The sequence below is a fragment of the Leuciscus leuciscus genome (assembly GCF_965113295.1).
Source record: "Leuciscus leuciscus genome assembly, chromosome: 3".
Lineage (NCBI taxonomy): Eukaryota > Metazoa > Chordata > Actinopteri > Cypriniformes > Leuciscidae > Leuciscus > Leuciscus leuciscus.
Window position 1 is genome coordinate 49,414,286 of NC_138727.1, and position 17,003 is coordinate 49,431,288.

Here is a 17,003-nt window from a genome sequence, read left to right on the forward strand (position 1 = left end):
ACAACATAATTTTCCTCAAAACGATCTTTCCTTCGCACTGGACAAAATACATTGATCTCAATGCTCAGGCTGCTAAGAACCCACGTAGGAGGGGACGTTCTCACGACCTTGTGCAACGTTCCCTAAAAGTTCTCTAAAGGTAACGAAAGTTCCGAACCTTTACAGAACATTAGGGACGTTCATAGAACGTCCTCTTTTGGTAATGAAAGTGCTGCAGTTCAAGGTTCCTTATATGACTTTAGGGGGACGTTCTATTTAGGGTATTTTATGGTCACATGGCAAACATTACAAAGAGGACATTCGGGACGTTAACAGAACGTTCTCGCATGGTCCTCTGTTGGTCATATAATAACGTTCCCAATGTGACTTTAGGGGAACGTTCCATACAGGTTATTATATGGTCACACAACAACGTTACAAAGAGGACATTCGGGACGTTAACAGAACGTTCCCATACGGTTCTCAGTTGGTCATATAATAACGTTCCCGTTATTACTTTAGGGGAACGTTCGATATTGGTTATTTTATGGTCACACAATGGTCTCGCTCTCTCTCTCTCTCTCTCTCTCTCTCTCTCTCTCTCTCTCTCTCTCTATATATATATATATATATATATATATATATATATATGTCGCCTTGTCTACGGCAGTTCATTGGAACGAATGTCTTTAAGGCGACATCTAGTGTGTATATATCTATGCACCAGTCTGCGTACACGTCAGATCAGATCACTTGGACATAGCTGTGTATAAGAGGTAAAAACGATATAAATACTGTTCGTTTTCTCACACAAACCGCTCGTTTCGTGTCTTAGGCCATCAATGTGTACTTACGATGGGGAATTGTTTAATTTGGACGATGGGGAATTGTTTTAATTTGGACTCTGTGCATGCTCTTTGAGACAGTGACCATAGACCTGCATTATATGACTGACAGACAAGAACGGTTTGACCTAAAAATATCAAAATTGAAACTACTGTGGAAAAAAAGACACCTACATCTTGGATGCCCTTGAGGTAAGCTAAAACATACCAAAAATGTATTTCAAAGTGAACTATCCCTTTAAGCAAGCCAAGGACTTGAATGTTTCAATGGTCCGAGCTTTTCTTATATGAATAGGTTGTTATTTGGAGCAGCCTCTGCAAATCGGTCACCTTTGTTTTTTAACCTGGATCTGGGCACATCGAGGAGCCATCTAATCGATTATTATCTTGTAATAATAATAATCACCTTTTATTTCTGTGGCAGGATTTGTGAATTTTAATAGGTATTGCGAACCTACAAATACACTTCCTAATACATATGTACGCACACACATACATAGAAGTCCAAAGCGCAGAGGACGGAAAGGACGCAAGAATACCCATATATGGGAAACAGAGATATCAGCGAAAACCCCCGTCTGAAGCAAGAGACGATTGATGTTGCAAGGCTCAGTCATGAGACTTAGTTCCTCTGGAAAAAACCCAAGAAACTGCATTAGAACAATGTAACCCAGTTCCGTATAAATATGACTGCATTTTTGACTGTACGTTGCTGCATTTTTGATTTTGATGTCGATTGCATCCCTAGAGAGAAATCAAATCTCTTCTAGTTTAAACCTAGCTGAATTTCTTTTGGTTTAATTTGCTCTGCTGTATTATTGTAACTTGGAAAACCTCGGATGAGAACAAGTTCGTATTTACTCCAATTGCTTGAACTGCTTCAAGGTAATTAGCCTTTGTAATATTCACTCATACAGGACTGCCCTGTTGAGATTGAATAAGCTGAAGTTTTATAACCTGTAACATTTTCTTTTGATTTGCTACGAGTTTTAATTTTGTGTAACCAGTGTTTTAATCTTTTGTATAAATAAATTTTTATTTCTAAAAGACAATCACTGTTAAGTTTTTACTTCAGCTATTACAGACAGTTCTAAAAAGCAAAAGACAGAGCAATTTATTAATCCTTTTCTAAACAAAGAAAACAAGGATTCCAAGAGTGATTCTGCTGGACGGTAAGCATGAATTTTATTCATATGTCTAGTAAATGATGTTTATTATTGTTTCCTGGGAGTGTAGGGACTACACCTAGATTTACTGGTATAAATTATAACAAGCTAATGAGGGAATTATCTCTATTCTGACCTGACAGCAAAAGACCACCTAGACACAGAGATACCAGGGGTTATTCAGGAAAGTGAGAGTAGTACCAGATCTCACCACATGGGGGCTCGTCCGGGATTGGGTCAATGTCTAATTGCCCAATAAAACCCGCAAGAACCTAAGGGAACAATAGTTTTCAAAAAACTAAGACAACGGCTAAATCCAAGTGCAAAACAATGTCTCCTTAGTGCTTTGAGGAAGTTACAGGAACAGTTATTTCCTCCTAACCTCAGTAAATATCTCGGGGATGCCTGAGATAAGATTCTTTGGTTGGGCACGACAGAGGTAACAAGAGATCTCAGAGGCAGCGCTGTAGGACCATAGAGTACCTAAACTAGAAACCTCATATAAAGAGATTGTTACCAAAAAGAGCCTCAGAGGAGTGTACAGATTCACACAGTCATGGAAAAAATAACCAATATTACTTTGCTGTCGCAAGACCAATTAAATAAAAAATTAAAAGATGCAGGGCAAGTAGGTAATGAGGAACTACTGGCTACTGATGATACATTATATACTTCTAATGAAGCTGGATTAAGTAAATTAGTCCAGGTAGTAGGCCATAAAAGTCGAAGTAAAAAGGTTACCGTTGAAATTGGGGATAGTGATATTACTGTACCAATAGTTAAAGGAACCGACATAAGAGTTACCAGGAACGGTGTTCCTGACCCAGACGCTTTAATCACGGCTGACTCCCCCACCCCTTCAGAATACACTGACAAGGAGGGAGCGGCTGGAAGTGACTATGGTCATGTAGGTTTAAACTTTGACATGACGACGGTAGAGACGGGAGCTATTCCTAAACGTAAAAATATATTAGCCGGATTCAGTCCCCTGATAACAGGGGAAGAATCATGGGAAAAAGAAAAGACAGGTTTCAGGCCCTATAAAACCTCTACAGATAGAAAAAACAAAGAAAGATATCAAATAAAAGTAGATGAAGAGTCAGGAAGAAGCTCGAGTTCAGAGTATACTGAAGATGAGGAAATACCTCGAAGAAAGATTGTTAATTACAAAAAGTCTAGAAGTCAATCTCGCGAGAGGCGAAGTAGCTCTCACCAGAGAGAACATGACAGGCTGGGAGGAAGAACATTTTTGACATGTCCTGGTCTCATTTTCGCTCCCAGAGATTCACAGTTATCAGCTGTAAAGGGAGCGATGCAGAAAATAGTGAAACTAGCTTGCGGACCTACTCCAGATGAAATTCTGGATATGCCCGGAACTAGTTCTAAGGCAAAATTAGATATGCTGGCAGAACAGCTAGACTGCATGCAAAAATCGTTGTGTTACTTGTTATTAGGTGAACAGAAAAAAGAAAAACAGGAACCAACAGTTAATGATGTGTGGAAACTCAGGGAAGCCACACATCAGGAAGCACCACCTAATAAAGAAAAAGCGCCCAGAAAACAACAAAAGTCAAATCAGGGCGATAACTTAAATAAAAGAACTATCAAAAAGGATAGGAATGAGAAATATGAGCAAAGGGAGTTTAAAGAAGAGGAACCTTCTGATTCTGTATCTGAGTCTGAGAGGTCAGAGTCTGACACAGAGGGGGAGAGTGACAGTCAGGAAGTGCCCTCTCTGATTAGCACGCAAATAGATCTGTCTCTAGTAGCGGCCGTTGCACGGCAGGAAAGAGAAAGAAAAGAAGGGACATCTAAAAAAGAGATAACTCCTAAGCCCAGGCGTGGTCCATCGAGACAGGCCAAGGGTGATGGCATTACTACAATTCAGATGTTGCAGAATATGAGATTTCCAGGAGCAAAGGATGATAAAATGCTAAAAGCAAAAATGGTAGCTGATTTAGGAAAATCCATAAATGCTACTAAATCTCTGATAGAGCAAATGATTAAATTCCATACAGGATTATCTTTAAAGTTAGAAATCCTAAATGCCCATCATGCACAAGTCTTAGGGACAGATGAGGATGAGGAATTTAGAGAAGAAGTAGAATCAGTAAAAGCTACAGGTCTGTGGCCCTATATTTCTTATAAAGCCAGCGAAGGCTGGACCAAGCTGGAAATGGTAGCCAAATTGAAGAAACTAGCTCCTGAACTGCCAGGCTGCCAGGTGATAGCAAGCTGGGGATCAGAGACTGATTGGACAGAGCTATCTAAATTTGCAGCTAGATATGACAGAGAATGCAAAAGAAGGAAGAAGTTGAAAGAAACACAAGGTCAATTCAAAAGCAGACCAGCAGAGGGGGTTAGGGTCAAACCAAAGACTGATTTCAAGAAGTTTAACACCAAATCCAGTGAGGGGAATAAAATGAAACCTCAGAGAAATGATTTTTCGAAGAGTATAGATAAGAAATTTAAACCACAGACCAGAAAAGTGCAGAATAGAAAGCCGGAAAGAAATAACAAATATATTGAACCAGAAGACTGGGCAAAAATGAATGAAGAACAGAGAAAAGCTCATATCGAAAAGAGAAATAAAAAAGCAGAACCAAGACAAGAAAGGACACACACTGTTAAAACCAATAGGACAGAGAGAGAGAAAAAACTATAGGATATAAGAGCTCCAGGAAAAGCGACCATTGCCTCTAGTTTAGTGGAAGAATCAAAAGACCAAGAATTTTTTATTAATTATAATGGTATCAGATTTCTTTTAGACACGGGAGCTGAGGTAACGACAGTAACAGAATTACCCGAAGGGGCAGTTAAGTTAAAAGGAAAATACCGGGTTTTTGGGTTTAGTAATGAAATGAAGCCAGTAACCAGAGATAGGTATTATTGGCAGGGTTTACATTGCATATTAGACAGCTCGAATTTGATGTGTCTAAAGGATGCCATTCTTATTAAAGAGATGAATGAAAAGATTACTGATTCTGACAAAATAATTAGATGGCTTAAACCGGTCGACCTGGAGTTGGAAATGAATAGGGTTATAAACGAGACCCTATTACCAAAGGTAGAGCTGAGAAAATTGTTGGAAAAATATAAAAATCATTACGCAAAAAGCAAAAATGATTGCGGAAAATTGTCAGACAAATATGAATATACTATTGTAGGTGGAATTCCAGCACCACAGAGGCAATACCCTCTAAATAAAGCAGCATATAAAGAAATAGGAGAAATAATAAATGAATTATTGAAAAAAGGGGTAATAAGTATAGGAGAAAATTGTCCTACTAATTCCCCGATTCAGGGCGTGGCCAAGGGGGATGGTTCTTGGCGTTTAGTTTCGAACTACAAAGCTTTGAATAAATTAACGGTACCGGATACCAGGTATTTAATAAATGCACGGGACGTGACAAACGGTTTGAGTGGTGGCAAGATATTGTCTAAAATCGACTTAGCTAATGGTTTCTGGTCAATACCATTGGCAAAGGAAAGTCGAGGGCGGACCGCCTTTACCTATGAGGGCAGACAATTCGTCTATAACCGTTTACCTCAGGGATTACGCAATAGTCCAAACGTCTTTCAGTCCGTAATTCTAGAAATTTTACAGGAATTGCCGATTACGGTTTATATCGACGACATTTTAATAGCCACTCAGACAGTGGACGAACATATGAAGGTATTGTCAGAAACGATAAAAAGACTAACAGATGCAGGTTTTCTTTTGAACTTGAAGAAATTAGAGTTGGGAAAAGAAAAGGTTGACTTCCTAGGGTTTGAAATATCAGGTGAGGACAGAGGTATAGCTAAATCAACCCAGGAAAAATTAATTGAATTAAAAATAAAACTATAACGAACTTGAGAGAATTACAAAGTCTTTTAGGAAGATTGAATTTTGTAAGAGATTTAATACCTGGTTATAGTGCTAAAGCAAAACTGCTGTATAAAGCCACTTCAGGAGGAGATTTTAAATGGGACGAAAACCTTGAGAAAATCAAATGTGAAATTATAGAAATGGCTTTAAATTCTGGGAGGATTATCAGAAGAGATCCTGACAAAAACCTTATAGTCAAAATTGATAACACACCTGAGGAAATGGAAGTTGTGTTATTCAATGAAGGTAATACTAAAAGCCCAGTGATGTTTATCTCTCATGAAAAACCAGTTACTCAGAGGAAACAAGAGAATTTGTCTGCAGTAGATATATTAGCCACAGTAGCAAGAAATTTGCTAATCATTAAATCATTGGCTGCAGAACGATCTATTATAGTCATTGCCAAAAGTGAAGGTATTGAATTATTAGCCAGGGAAGCGAAGAATTTAGTGAATGAAAATAAGCGTGTTCACACTTTTACCTGGTCAAAATGGACTAAATTAATCAGTGATAATCAGATAGAATTTAGACATGAAAAAACTCCTAAAAAGGAGAAAAAGACTTTGATTAACCCAGCACATTTGTGCTACTTTACTGACGGAAGCTCAGAGAAAGGACAAACGTGGTGGGGTTTTCTGGTGAAATTGAGAGGTAAAATTATCCACAGAGAAAAGGGAAGGTTAGAGGATGACAAAAGTGCTCAGGAAGCTGAAGTTACTGCAGTTGCTAAGGCGTTATCGCACATGAGAACTAATAATCACGTTAATTGTTTATTAGTCACAGATAGCGAATACGCTTACTTAGGATTAATTGAACACCTGGATAGGTGGGAACTTAAAGGGGTCATTATAATGGTACATGCACTTTTACAAGTTGATTGCACTGAAATGTCTGTAGGCAGTGCCTGTACACAACCATCCTATCATGATTAAAATCCATCCAGTGGTTTTGTTTTAATCTCCTTATATGTTTGACCATCTATGAAATCAAGCCGTTCGATATTGTGACGTCATAAGATCGTACGCCCCTCCCGCGATTGTGATTGACAGCCGTGCTTCAACACAAGACCCGCCCTGAGCAAGCTGTGACAGCCGTCGTCATAGTAGTCCGCCATTGTTGATATGCTGGAGTAGAATGGCGTCTACACGATTGTGGTGTTCTGTTCTTAGATGTAATAAGGAACACAGCAGTCATTTGGATGTTCCTAAATCTGAGCCGTTATAGATGCAGTGGCTGAGTTTTGTTTTTGAAGCCATATGCCCAAAGGATTGACGCGGGGATTCCCTCACGGGGATTCCCCACGATCGTCCATGCTTTCATGTTTACGCGAATCATTTCACACCAGACAGCTTTACAAACGAGAAAAAACGGATCGGTACCAACGTGTTACTGCTGAACCTCCAGAAGATGTGAGTGTAATGTTTTATTAACCTTTATATTAGTATTTATATTAATCTTTGCGAAATTTGCAAACCTTGCTGCAGGCTTCACGATGAATGCATCTAAGGTTTACACTCAGGGTACATTACAGCATGTTTTCTATGTACGACGTTCTCAATATAATTCATAATCCCACGTTTATAATGAACAACGCGTGGTTATTGTGTTACAAACGGTGTATGCACAGAACAGAGGGGCGGGGTGAGCAAAGCTCATTATCATTTAAAGACACATGCACTGAAACGGCGTGCTGAAAACAGAGCTGTTTTTGACCAGGTAAAATTAGTGTTTTCTTACAATACTAATGAGAATTTTTAATTAAAGTATATTACAAACTTTTAATTTAGACCCTAAAGAATCATATTAGCTTGTACAAAAATGGCATTATATGACCCCTTTAATAGTTTCAATAACGCTAAAGGCAAACCGTTAGCGCAGGCAAAATTGTGGAAGAGCATAAGTGAAAATTACAAGGTTGTGAAACCGAAAGTATTGCATCAATCAAGCCACACAGTTCAGACAACGCCTGCAGCAGTTGGAAATAAGGAAATTGACCAATACATACGCATACGTGCGATTACTAAACAGAGTGAAGGGGACTTGCTGCAGAAATTGCATGATGAGCTGTTTCACCCTTCAACAACATATCTTGCGAAATACTGTCAGCAGATGGGCCTACATATTCAGAACTTGAAAACTAATTATCAAAAAATTAAGCTTAACTGTCCTGATTGTAGGAAAGTGATGACCAGTATATATCATGATTTTGGAAAAATCAAAACTGATAAAGAGAATGTTGAAATAAGTGCCGACTACGCTGGGCCTCTTTTTCCGAAGACGAAGAAGAAGAACGTTTATTTCTTAATTATTGTGGACAATTGCTCTAATTTTATACAACTTTATCCATGTCAGCAGGCAACAAGTGCATTCGTAGTAGACAGCCTAAAGACTTGGATTAGGTACCGTGGCGCACCGGAACGTCTGAGAGGTGATAATGCACATAATTTAACCGGTCGTGAAGTAGAGACTTTCTGCAAAGAGCAGGGTATTACTTTAATCAAGTCGGTTAAATATGAGTCTTGCAGCAATGGCTGCGCTGAACGGGCTATAAAATCGGCTAAAGAGTGGTTTGTCAAGAATCAGGGTCTAGGTGAGTGGGACACTTTAATTAATGAATGCACCCATTTCCTTAATTATAGGGTCTCGAAGACCAATAGAACTTGCGAACCAGCCGACACAAGCAAAAACCCATTCACGGTAGGAGATAAAGTATTTATACTATTAAAGCAAAAACAGGGGCGTTTCCGTAGCAAAACGGGGACTGAGGATAAAGTAGTTGAATTAACTTAAAATACTACTGTTAGATTAGAAGCTAACGGGATTTGGTCCATCAGAAAGCTTGTGAAGAGCAAAGATTAATTTTGTTGATCATGAGTAAGGTATATAGACCAAAAGTAAGTTTCCAGACAGACGCTAAGTGTCCAGCAGAGGGCACTGTTGTAGTGTGTAAAGACTTTAGTGATTCTTTCTTAGTAAAGATATGGCATAAAGACTGTGTTACAGGAACTGCAACAACCCGAAGGAAACCTACTGACTGTGTGATCTGTGGCAAAAAGGATATTTGTCAACTCCTCTGGGAAGGACCTAGGGAGGTCAGAGAAAGTCAGCATTGGCTTAGAAGCCAAATGACTATTTTACCGAAATGGTATTGTTCGGACAGGTCCGTAGGATCGTGTTCGCTGGGAGATGTAAGCATTTGTGGATCGTGCCGGTTGTCCAGACAACGTTGGTCAGTCTGGCAATATGAATTAACCACGGGAAATTGTGGTTGTAAAACATGCGTAGACTGTAAGATACAGTTGAGTCTCAGAGGTTAAGAGTGTAAATGTACTCTAGACAACCAAGGGTAACTAAATAAGTGCCCAAGGTGCAAGTTAATGATAAGAAAACGATGGTTAAAAATTACCAGTTTAAAGGAAGTTTGGCAGTCTAGAAAAACTGAGACAAGTCTAGGCTGCTTAATTGATGATAAAATTATGAATAACTGGGAAGTGAATCCCTTGGCTTTGGTCTGTAATACAGAGAAAGCCTTCCTTTGGGAAAGGCTGTTAAGTTCTGGTGGCCCAATGCCATTGGATTCTGATCCATTGTTAAAGGATAGTGTTTTGGATAAAACGCTGTCAAGGGATACTGACTTGAACCGTTGGAAAACGGTGGTGAGGGATCCATTTTATGACAATGGTTGCTCAATTCAGTTTAAAGAGGAAGGAATGTATAAGGAATTAAATGTGCATGACTTACTTGTTGAATTGATGACCAAAATGTCTTTTCAGGAGGAATTTCCTATATATATGCCTAGAGAATATAGTCATTTTGTAAGGGAAACCTCGTTGACTGTCAGAGCAAGGTCACAACAGACCTTCTTAGGGACAGTTAGAATTAAAGTTAAGCTTGATTCGCAAAGGACAAGTGAATTATGGCAGGTGAAAGTTTTTATCACCACCACCTCTGATTACTTAGGCATAGGCAAATCAATTGAGGGGGTTAAAATTGAAAGGATGAACATCAAAAAGCCTAACAAACTGAGCAGAATGTCCGCATGGTTAAAAGGGCAGATAGGGAAAGCTTAGGAGGTTTTTTGTGCATCTATATCTTTTTGTGTTTTTCAGCAACAGAATGGTGAAACGAGGAAGCAGACTAAAGGGGAAGTATCAGGAGTTACTTCGTGTTCGAAGCGAAGTAGGACTGTTCCTGTTAGCCCTGCAGATGGTTCTGGTAGTATGTCTCCTTATAGTTGGTTTTGGGATCACAGTAGAAAATCAAACTAACGAGGTAGGAGTAGCCTCCTGTTCTGTTGTTGAGAAAATTGTACCAAAAATATGTTACAATCAAACTGTGAATTTTGATGGTACTATATATGGACCAAAAATGATAAGGAATATGTTTAAGGGTTTTATAAAAGATATAGACAAGTCATTCTGGAACTGCACAGGTACTAAGCGTAGGAGTGCCACAAAAGGACCTAAGATTTATGGAAACAAGGTTGTTAATAATAAAACTAGGTTACGATGGAATTACTTAAAAGGATATAATCTGACAAATTACAAATGTCAAATTACAGGGCCTTAAGTATAATCTTTCGGATGTCTTTAATTTGACGTCTACCATGGTTGTATATAGATTATGGAATAGTCAGGGCCGGCGCTAGCCATTTGGGTGCCCTAAGCACAAATGCTTGGTGGTAACTTCCAAAATAACTGCTGCAAATAAATAATTTTACATTAACAATGGCACCAAACATGAAAAGAAATAAATAATATAAAGGTTAAAATTATAAATACCAAATACCACCACAATTACTAAAAACACAGATTTGGAACTGAACAATGTAAACACAGAAAGTTAAAAGTGCAAAGGTCAGGCACAATATAATAATTCTGTACATAATTTGACAACTCTGTGAATATGAAAATATACAAACACTGAGATTGTGGGGGGTTTTTTTCTTCTAATTGCAGTTGCAAAGTTAAAAAAAGAAAAAAAAGAAAAGATTTTAGCCATGCAGGGCTAAAGCCCCGGATCTTTTGCACTACTATAGCGACGCCCCTGGACATGCATACGCATAGGCGTAATTTGCGGGTAGGACATGTCCCCACCACTTTTGAAACATCTCGCGGCACGAATGTACCAATACAAACAAACAAAACATCTCCAGTTAACCAGCAGAGCATTCATTTCATTCGTTTTTTAAATAAGAGTCGATCTAGCGCTGAAATGTGTTGTTTTTTTAAATCAACTGATCAAAGTGCTCGTTGCCGAGCGATCAGTGGCGCGGATACTATGTTTGTTTCTGGCTCGCGCACAGCCTTCACTCAGACGCGCGTTTCAATCCGTTGTGGAGAGACTCTCTATTCGCTCCGGTACAATTAGAAAACAAAAAGCACAAAAAGTGTCCCTGCCTGATATACAACCACTAAAAAACATAATCGGTTTTGATGAAAAAAAAAAAAAAAAAAACTATATGAGTGCGGATTAGAACTCAGAACCTCTGACACGCTTGGCAAAAATTCTACCACTGGACCACTTAAATACACACATAATTTTCGTCGGATCAACATATAATAGGCCTCATTGAACGACCACTTAAACCCAATATTAACATGCTTTAGACATATTTTATTTGTTATTTATACTAGTACCCTATTGTGATGATTTTTCACGACCCAGATTTTTTGGTGCCCCCCCAAGCACTTGGTGCCCTACGCGCAGTGCGTGATGTGCGTGTGCGGAGCGCCGGCCCTGGGAATAGTCCAATACTACAGATCACGAAAATGGATGATTGGGATTGTTTGACTAAAACTGTTGTCCCAATAGTGAAGAGATCTTGGCTGGGCAAGGATAGTTCTGAAAAATCTATTACCATGACAATAAACGATAAAAGAAAGAGCAGAGGGCGGAGTGGAAGATCTGCTTCAGACGGCTCTAAATATTTAATAAGTAAGAATACATGGAATAATATGGATAATCGGAACCCAGTGCAAAAAGGCTATTGGCCTAAGGGCCTAAACCCGTATGTATTGATAATTGGTATATACAAAAATAGACCTAAACCAGCTTATGTGGAATTAGAATGGGTGACATGTGAAAAGCTGATTATGCCCATAGAAATGTGCGAAAATCACAAGAAATGTCAGTTTCTGAAGAAAAATAAATTCCTAAGTAATATACCTGAGAATCAGTTTTGGTATGACATTGATAAACATTGTATGTCTGCTTATGAGATGACGTCTGCATGGGTGTGTTATTTGAATGACACGTCGATATGGGATGATAAAGTTTTTGAGCGGCATGGTGCTAACATTATTAAGTTGTGGCATGAATGGATGGGATTACAGGACCCAGATAATGACATGGTGAAAGCAGAAGGTCAACGTATGACATGGACCATTAATGACACCTTGTGGGCAAACGGGGTAGGAGGCAGTAGACTTCATCCAGTCACTTTAAATTATGGCCCTAGACCTGGATTATCGTTAGAGCTGGCGAACCATTCGGGTATTATGGACTATATTTTAAATAATATTACTGAACAGCAATATAGATCAGCTATTGTTCTGTATTGTATGGGCTGGTCTAGTGTTCTCCGAGCCAATCAAGGCATCTGGAAGAACCATAGTGATGCTAGTAATAAGGGGACTTTGCGGTGGATTGGCCTATCAAACTTTTTATACAGAGAATGGGACGTTTTTCCGGTTGCAATGGGTCTAGATAAGACCAGCAATCATACGATAACGTGGAGATCATTTAATAATCATAAAGCTAATGAAGACATATTCCCAATAACATTTTACTATAGACACAATAGAACTGTGGGACTGAACAGTCACAATTTAGCCCATGGTTATTGGAGTACTAAGTATTATATACCAATGATGAAACCATCAGAACTGAGATATGGTAATTATAGAGTAATGATGGCCTCGTCAAGGTTTGATGTTAAAACATCTCAACCGTTCTCACGAAATAGCCTGAGGCCGGAGATTTTGGATAATGATCAAGGAAAGATTAGGTCAAGTTCATGGAATTTTGGTTTAGGCAGGTTTGAATTTAGACGGGATGAGGACGTCAAATATTTGTGGTTCCCAGGTAAAGAGCAGTATTGTAGCTCTGAGATGTTTGACTCATGGAAGGTGAAAACGCCAGGAACAAGGTTGAGTCCGAATATATCTTGGATGCATGAGGAAGAACATATATTTTGTAGTTTTAAAGATCTAATGAGAATAGGAGCTACGACGGCTGGTAGCGCTAAAACATGGTACGACATTAGTTCTATAACTAGTGCGGCTCCATTGATGATGATTGCACAGAATCAGGTCATGAAAAAATGCGCTCTAGCTAGGCTGGTTAATAGCGAATCTGAATTAAAGGGATTTTTCTTTCCAATTGATGATTATATCGAGGGTTTTTCCGTTGGTCCGGCATGGGTGTACGTAGCGGATCTAAGTGCCCAATTAATTAAACCGAATAGGGGGGATATTTTTACGGTATATTGGAAAATTCAGAAAAAAGCTCTTTTATGGGTTGTAGATAATGTGAAGGATTTTGCGGTATCTGTTTGGGACCTAATAGTACAATATGGGTACTACATAAAAATAGTGATCATATGCCTAACGATTATCATAGTAATAATTGTCATATTGGTAATGGTGTTTAAATCGACAAAACTAGGGCTGGTGTGCAGGAAACATTCGAAAGAGTCTGGTTCAGCAAAAACCAGCGAGGAGCAGGAAAGCCTAACTTCCTCAAACAGCAAGTGAGCTGGAGATGGAGGTGTGACCTATGTAGCGAGAGGGGCTATAAGGAGGTCTGAGGGAGTGACAAGATTACAGAACTTGACGGTTGCAGACGGAACCTCGGGCCTTTTCAATTCAAAATTTTTGAGAAAAAGTACTTGGGATGATGGCAGGCAATAGCACCAATTCTACATGGCGTTGCGATGAATCTCCAAAGGAGATTGTGAGTATTATCTCTGTCAATTTTTGGTTGATTTCCTATTGGCTTACTGGAATATTGACCAGTCGCATGTCAGAACAAATAGTCTTGATGTGCTTAAGCCTGACCTTATATAATGTTCTTGATGACTTTTCATTAGTGTTAATTTTAGTTTCCCAATTACTTAGGAGTTCTCGTTATATTAAAATTTTTGGCTTTAAGGGAATTATCGCAGTTATGATATTTGCCGTTGCCATCGCTGTGTATAACTTGACACAGTGCTATATTAAAATGATTTGGCTCAAATATGTTGGTTTGGGACTGGCATTCCTTACCTACACGTTTTTGGTTATCATTAGCTATAGACGAAATACAGTTTTAAGACCACTAGTGATAAAGCTGGCAATACTGTATTTTATTGTTTTATTAATGGCGGGGACTTCCAAAAAAGTGAACGAACCAAAGTTATTTTTTCTGGGTATCCTGGTTGGGATCAATGATTATTCATTAATGTTTAAATTTTTAGACAGATGTAGAAGATAAGTTGTTGGTTCTATAAGACCATATAGGATTAGGGGTTATTTACTCTGAGTTGATTTTTGTTTTGATTAGTTGATCAATCACCATTTTATTTTGTTTACTTTATTTCATGGATGATCGACAATATAGGAGACATGATTCCTAATTATGATCTTGTTTTAAGTTGATCTGATCTTATGATTTCGTCTTTGTCAGACAAGTTAAATAAAAAAAAATAAAAAAAAGATTTTTTATTTTTTATTTTTTATTTTTTTTTATTTTTTAGCGATGATAATTTTGTTTTATGTTCATTATTATTATTGGAAGAAAAAAAAAAAAAGGAATTTTTTTTTGTTGTTGTTTTATTCTCTTTATTCTCGATAAAAAAGGAAATATTAAGTTTTATATGTGGTTACTTAGTATTTTATGAGAATTTTGGGGTTACTGTGCCTAAGAGGTAATAACAAAAGTTGATTTGCGATTGTTTTATTTTGTGTTATTGCTATAGGGTCCGGGAGACAGGAGACTTGTCAACGGATATGGGATGTATAAAGTGTGTGATGACTGTTTAGAGGTTAAATGTTACCCGTTGAAAATTGAAGCATACAAACGGGGTTGTTTTGAGTTTAAAAACTTCTGTCAATCATGTATACTGTCCAAGGGTTATTACATGGCCGAAATGAAAACATTTGCTTTTTATGATCGAGGGGCTAACTTTACGGGTCCAGGCTGCACTCATTACTTAACCTATGATGCAATGAGATTTATCATTGCGATGAAATGGCTGATCATCGATTTAGATGACGCAATTGAACTACTAATTGGGAACAGGGAATGTGTGACCAAGACTACGTGCTGTGTTGACATTCAGACCTACCTATGGAAAAATAAGGTGGTCTCGGGGTTTTGTACTAAACAAGCACGTGCTAACGGGCGAATTGTTTATATCAATGTGATTGATCCATTAGATCTGCTTACGCTGCCTGACACAAGCCCGGTGGGAGCTGAGAGTGTTGGACGAGAGCTTGGCGGACAGTGGTTCCGAGCTGGCTCTGTACCCAGAGGATCTGGTAAAATTGGATCAGGCCCCGAGACACCGGGACTCGTTCAGGTGGAAACCTGTGTCCCAGCGGTGGTTCCGCAGAAGCATGGAGAGTCTGTTGACCCAGCACGGGAGAGTGACGATGGGTTTCTTCCATCGGGAAAGTGAATTAGTATATAGGTTTCATGAGTATTGCTTAGACTTCATAATTCCAACGCAGTTTGTTTTTAAAGTTAAAGTTGATGAACTTGATGTGATTTACCCTAGGAATTTTATTAGAGAGCAGCGTAATGGAATTGACAGCAGGATTGTACATGAAAGTGCCATTGTAAGTTCGAGAGGGGGTGTGGCAGGATTTGTGAATTTTAATAGGGATTGCGAACCTACAAATACACTTCCTAATACATATGCACGCACACACATACATAGAAGTTCAAAGCGCAGAGGACGGAAAGGACGCAAGAATACCCATATATGGGAAACAGAGATATCAGCGAAAACCCCCCGTCTGAAGCAAGAGACGATTGATGTTGCAAGGCTCAGTCATGAGACTGAGTTCCTCTGGAAAAAACCCAAGAAACTGCATTAGAACAATGTAACCCAGTTCCGTATAAATATGACTGCATTTTTGACTGTACGTTGCTGCATTTTTGATTTTGATGTCGATTGCATCCCTAGAGAGAAATCAAATCTCTTCTAGTTTAAACCTAGCTGAATTTCTTTTGGTTTAATTTGCTCTGCTGTATTATTGTAACTTGGAAAACCTCGGATGAGAACAAGTTCGTATTTACTCCAATTGCTTGAACTGCTTCAAGGTAATTAGCCTTTGTAATATTCACTCATACAGGACTGCCCTGTTGAGATTGAATAAGCTGAAGTTTTATAACCTGTAACATTTTCTTTTGATTTGCTACGAGTTTTAATTTTGTGTAACCAGTGTTTTAATCTTTTGTATAAATAAATTTTTATTTCTAAAAGACAATCACTGTTAAGTTTTTACTTCAGCTATTACAGACAGTTCTAAAAAGCAAAAGACAGAGCAATTTATTAATCCTTTTCTAAACAAAGAAAACAAGGATTCCAAGAGTGATTCTGCTGGACGGTAAGCATGAATTTTATTCATATGTCTAGTAAATGATGTTTATTATTGTTTCCTGGGAGTGTAGGGACTACACCTAGATTTACTGGTATAAATTATAACAAGCTAATGAGGGAATTATCTCTATTCTGACCTGACAGCAAAAGACCACCTAGACACAGAGATACCAGGGGTTATTCAGGAAAGTGAGAGTAGTACCAGATCTCACCACATTACTCATACCTAAGAAGTTAATGTGTTATTGTTTTAAGCATGGTCGTCAGGTGTGTTAAAATCAGTTTAACATCAGTTATAATGACTCTTCTGTTCATGTGATTTAAAGCATCTGTTACACCCGCGATTGTCTGTATTTCTCCTGTTCTGTATTTCCGTGTCTTGTTGTTATCCTAGGTCAGTTCCTGTGCTTAATTGATGGGATGTGCCGGCGCGCGAGGCGTGTCCCAGCTGATGGCATAAAGAGGGCTTGGTTGTGGCGCGTCGACAGGAGAGAGCAGGAGAGAGCGGCTTTGTTTTGTGTTTGAATTGTTGTTTTAAGTTGATCCTTGGTTAT

General features: G+C 38.6%; 2 protein-coding genes and 1 long non-coding RNA gene across 6 annotated transcripts in view; 2 read left to right on the forward strand and 1 right to left on the reverse strand.

Annotated features, from left to right (window-relative positions):
* LOC309494997 (uncharacterized protein) overlaps positions 1-17,003 on the forward strand; it is a 730,899-nt gene that overhangs the window by 182,775 nt on the left and 531,121 nt on the right. The gene's annotated exons all lie outside the window — the stretch shown is intronic.
* LOC309495024 overlaps positions 1-17,003 on the reverse strand; it is a 214,082-nt gene that overhangs the window by 1,414 nt on the left and 195,665 nt on the right. The window lies entirely within an intron of this gene.
* On the forward strand, positions 650-10,407 carry LOC309495002 (uncharacterized protein). 4 transcript variants are annotated; one of them, XR_014204503.1, is made up of 3 exons: positions 1,324-1,996; positions 8,501-8,558; positions 9,971-10,104. XR_014204503.1 is itself a non-coding variant. In XM_082164520.1 (2 exons), the coding sequence occupies exon 2, from the start codon at positions 2,547-2,549 to the stop codon at positions 4,653-4,655; it is 2,109 nt and encodes a 702-aa protein (XP_082020646.1). In that variant the 5' UTR covers positions 665-1,996; positions 2,134-2,546; the 3' UTR covers positions 4,656-6,690. The 4 variants fall into 4 exon arrangements, 1 of the variants encoding a protein (XP_082020646.1); XR_014204501.1 differs by lacking the exon at positions 8,501-8,558 and having other exon boundaries at positions 650-1,996; positions 9,971-10,407; XR_014204502.1 differs by lacking the exon at positions 9,971-10,104 and having other exon boundaries at positions 650-1,996; positions 8,501-9,240.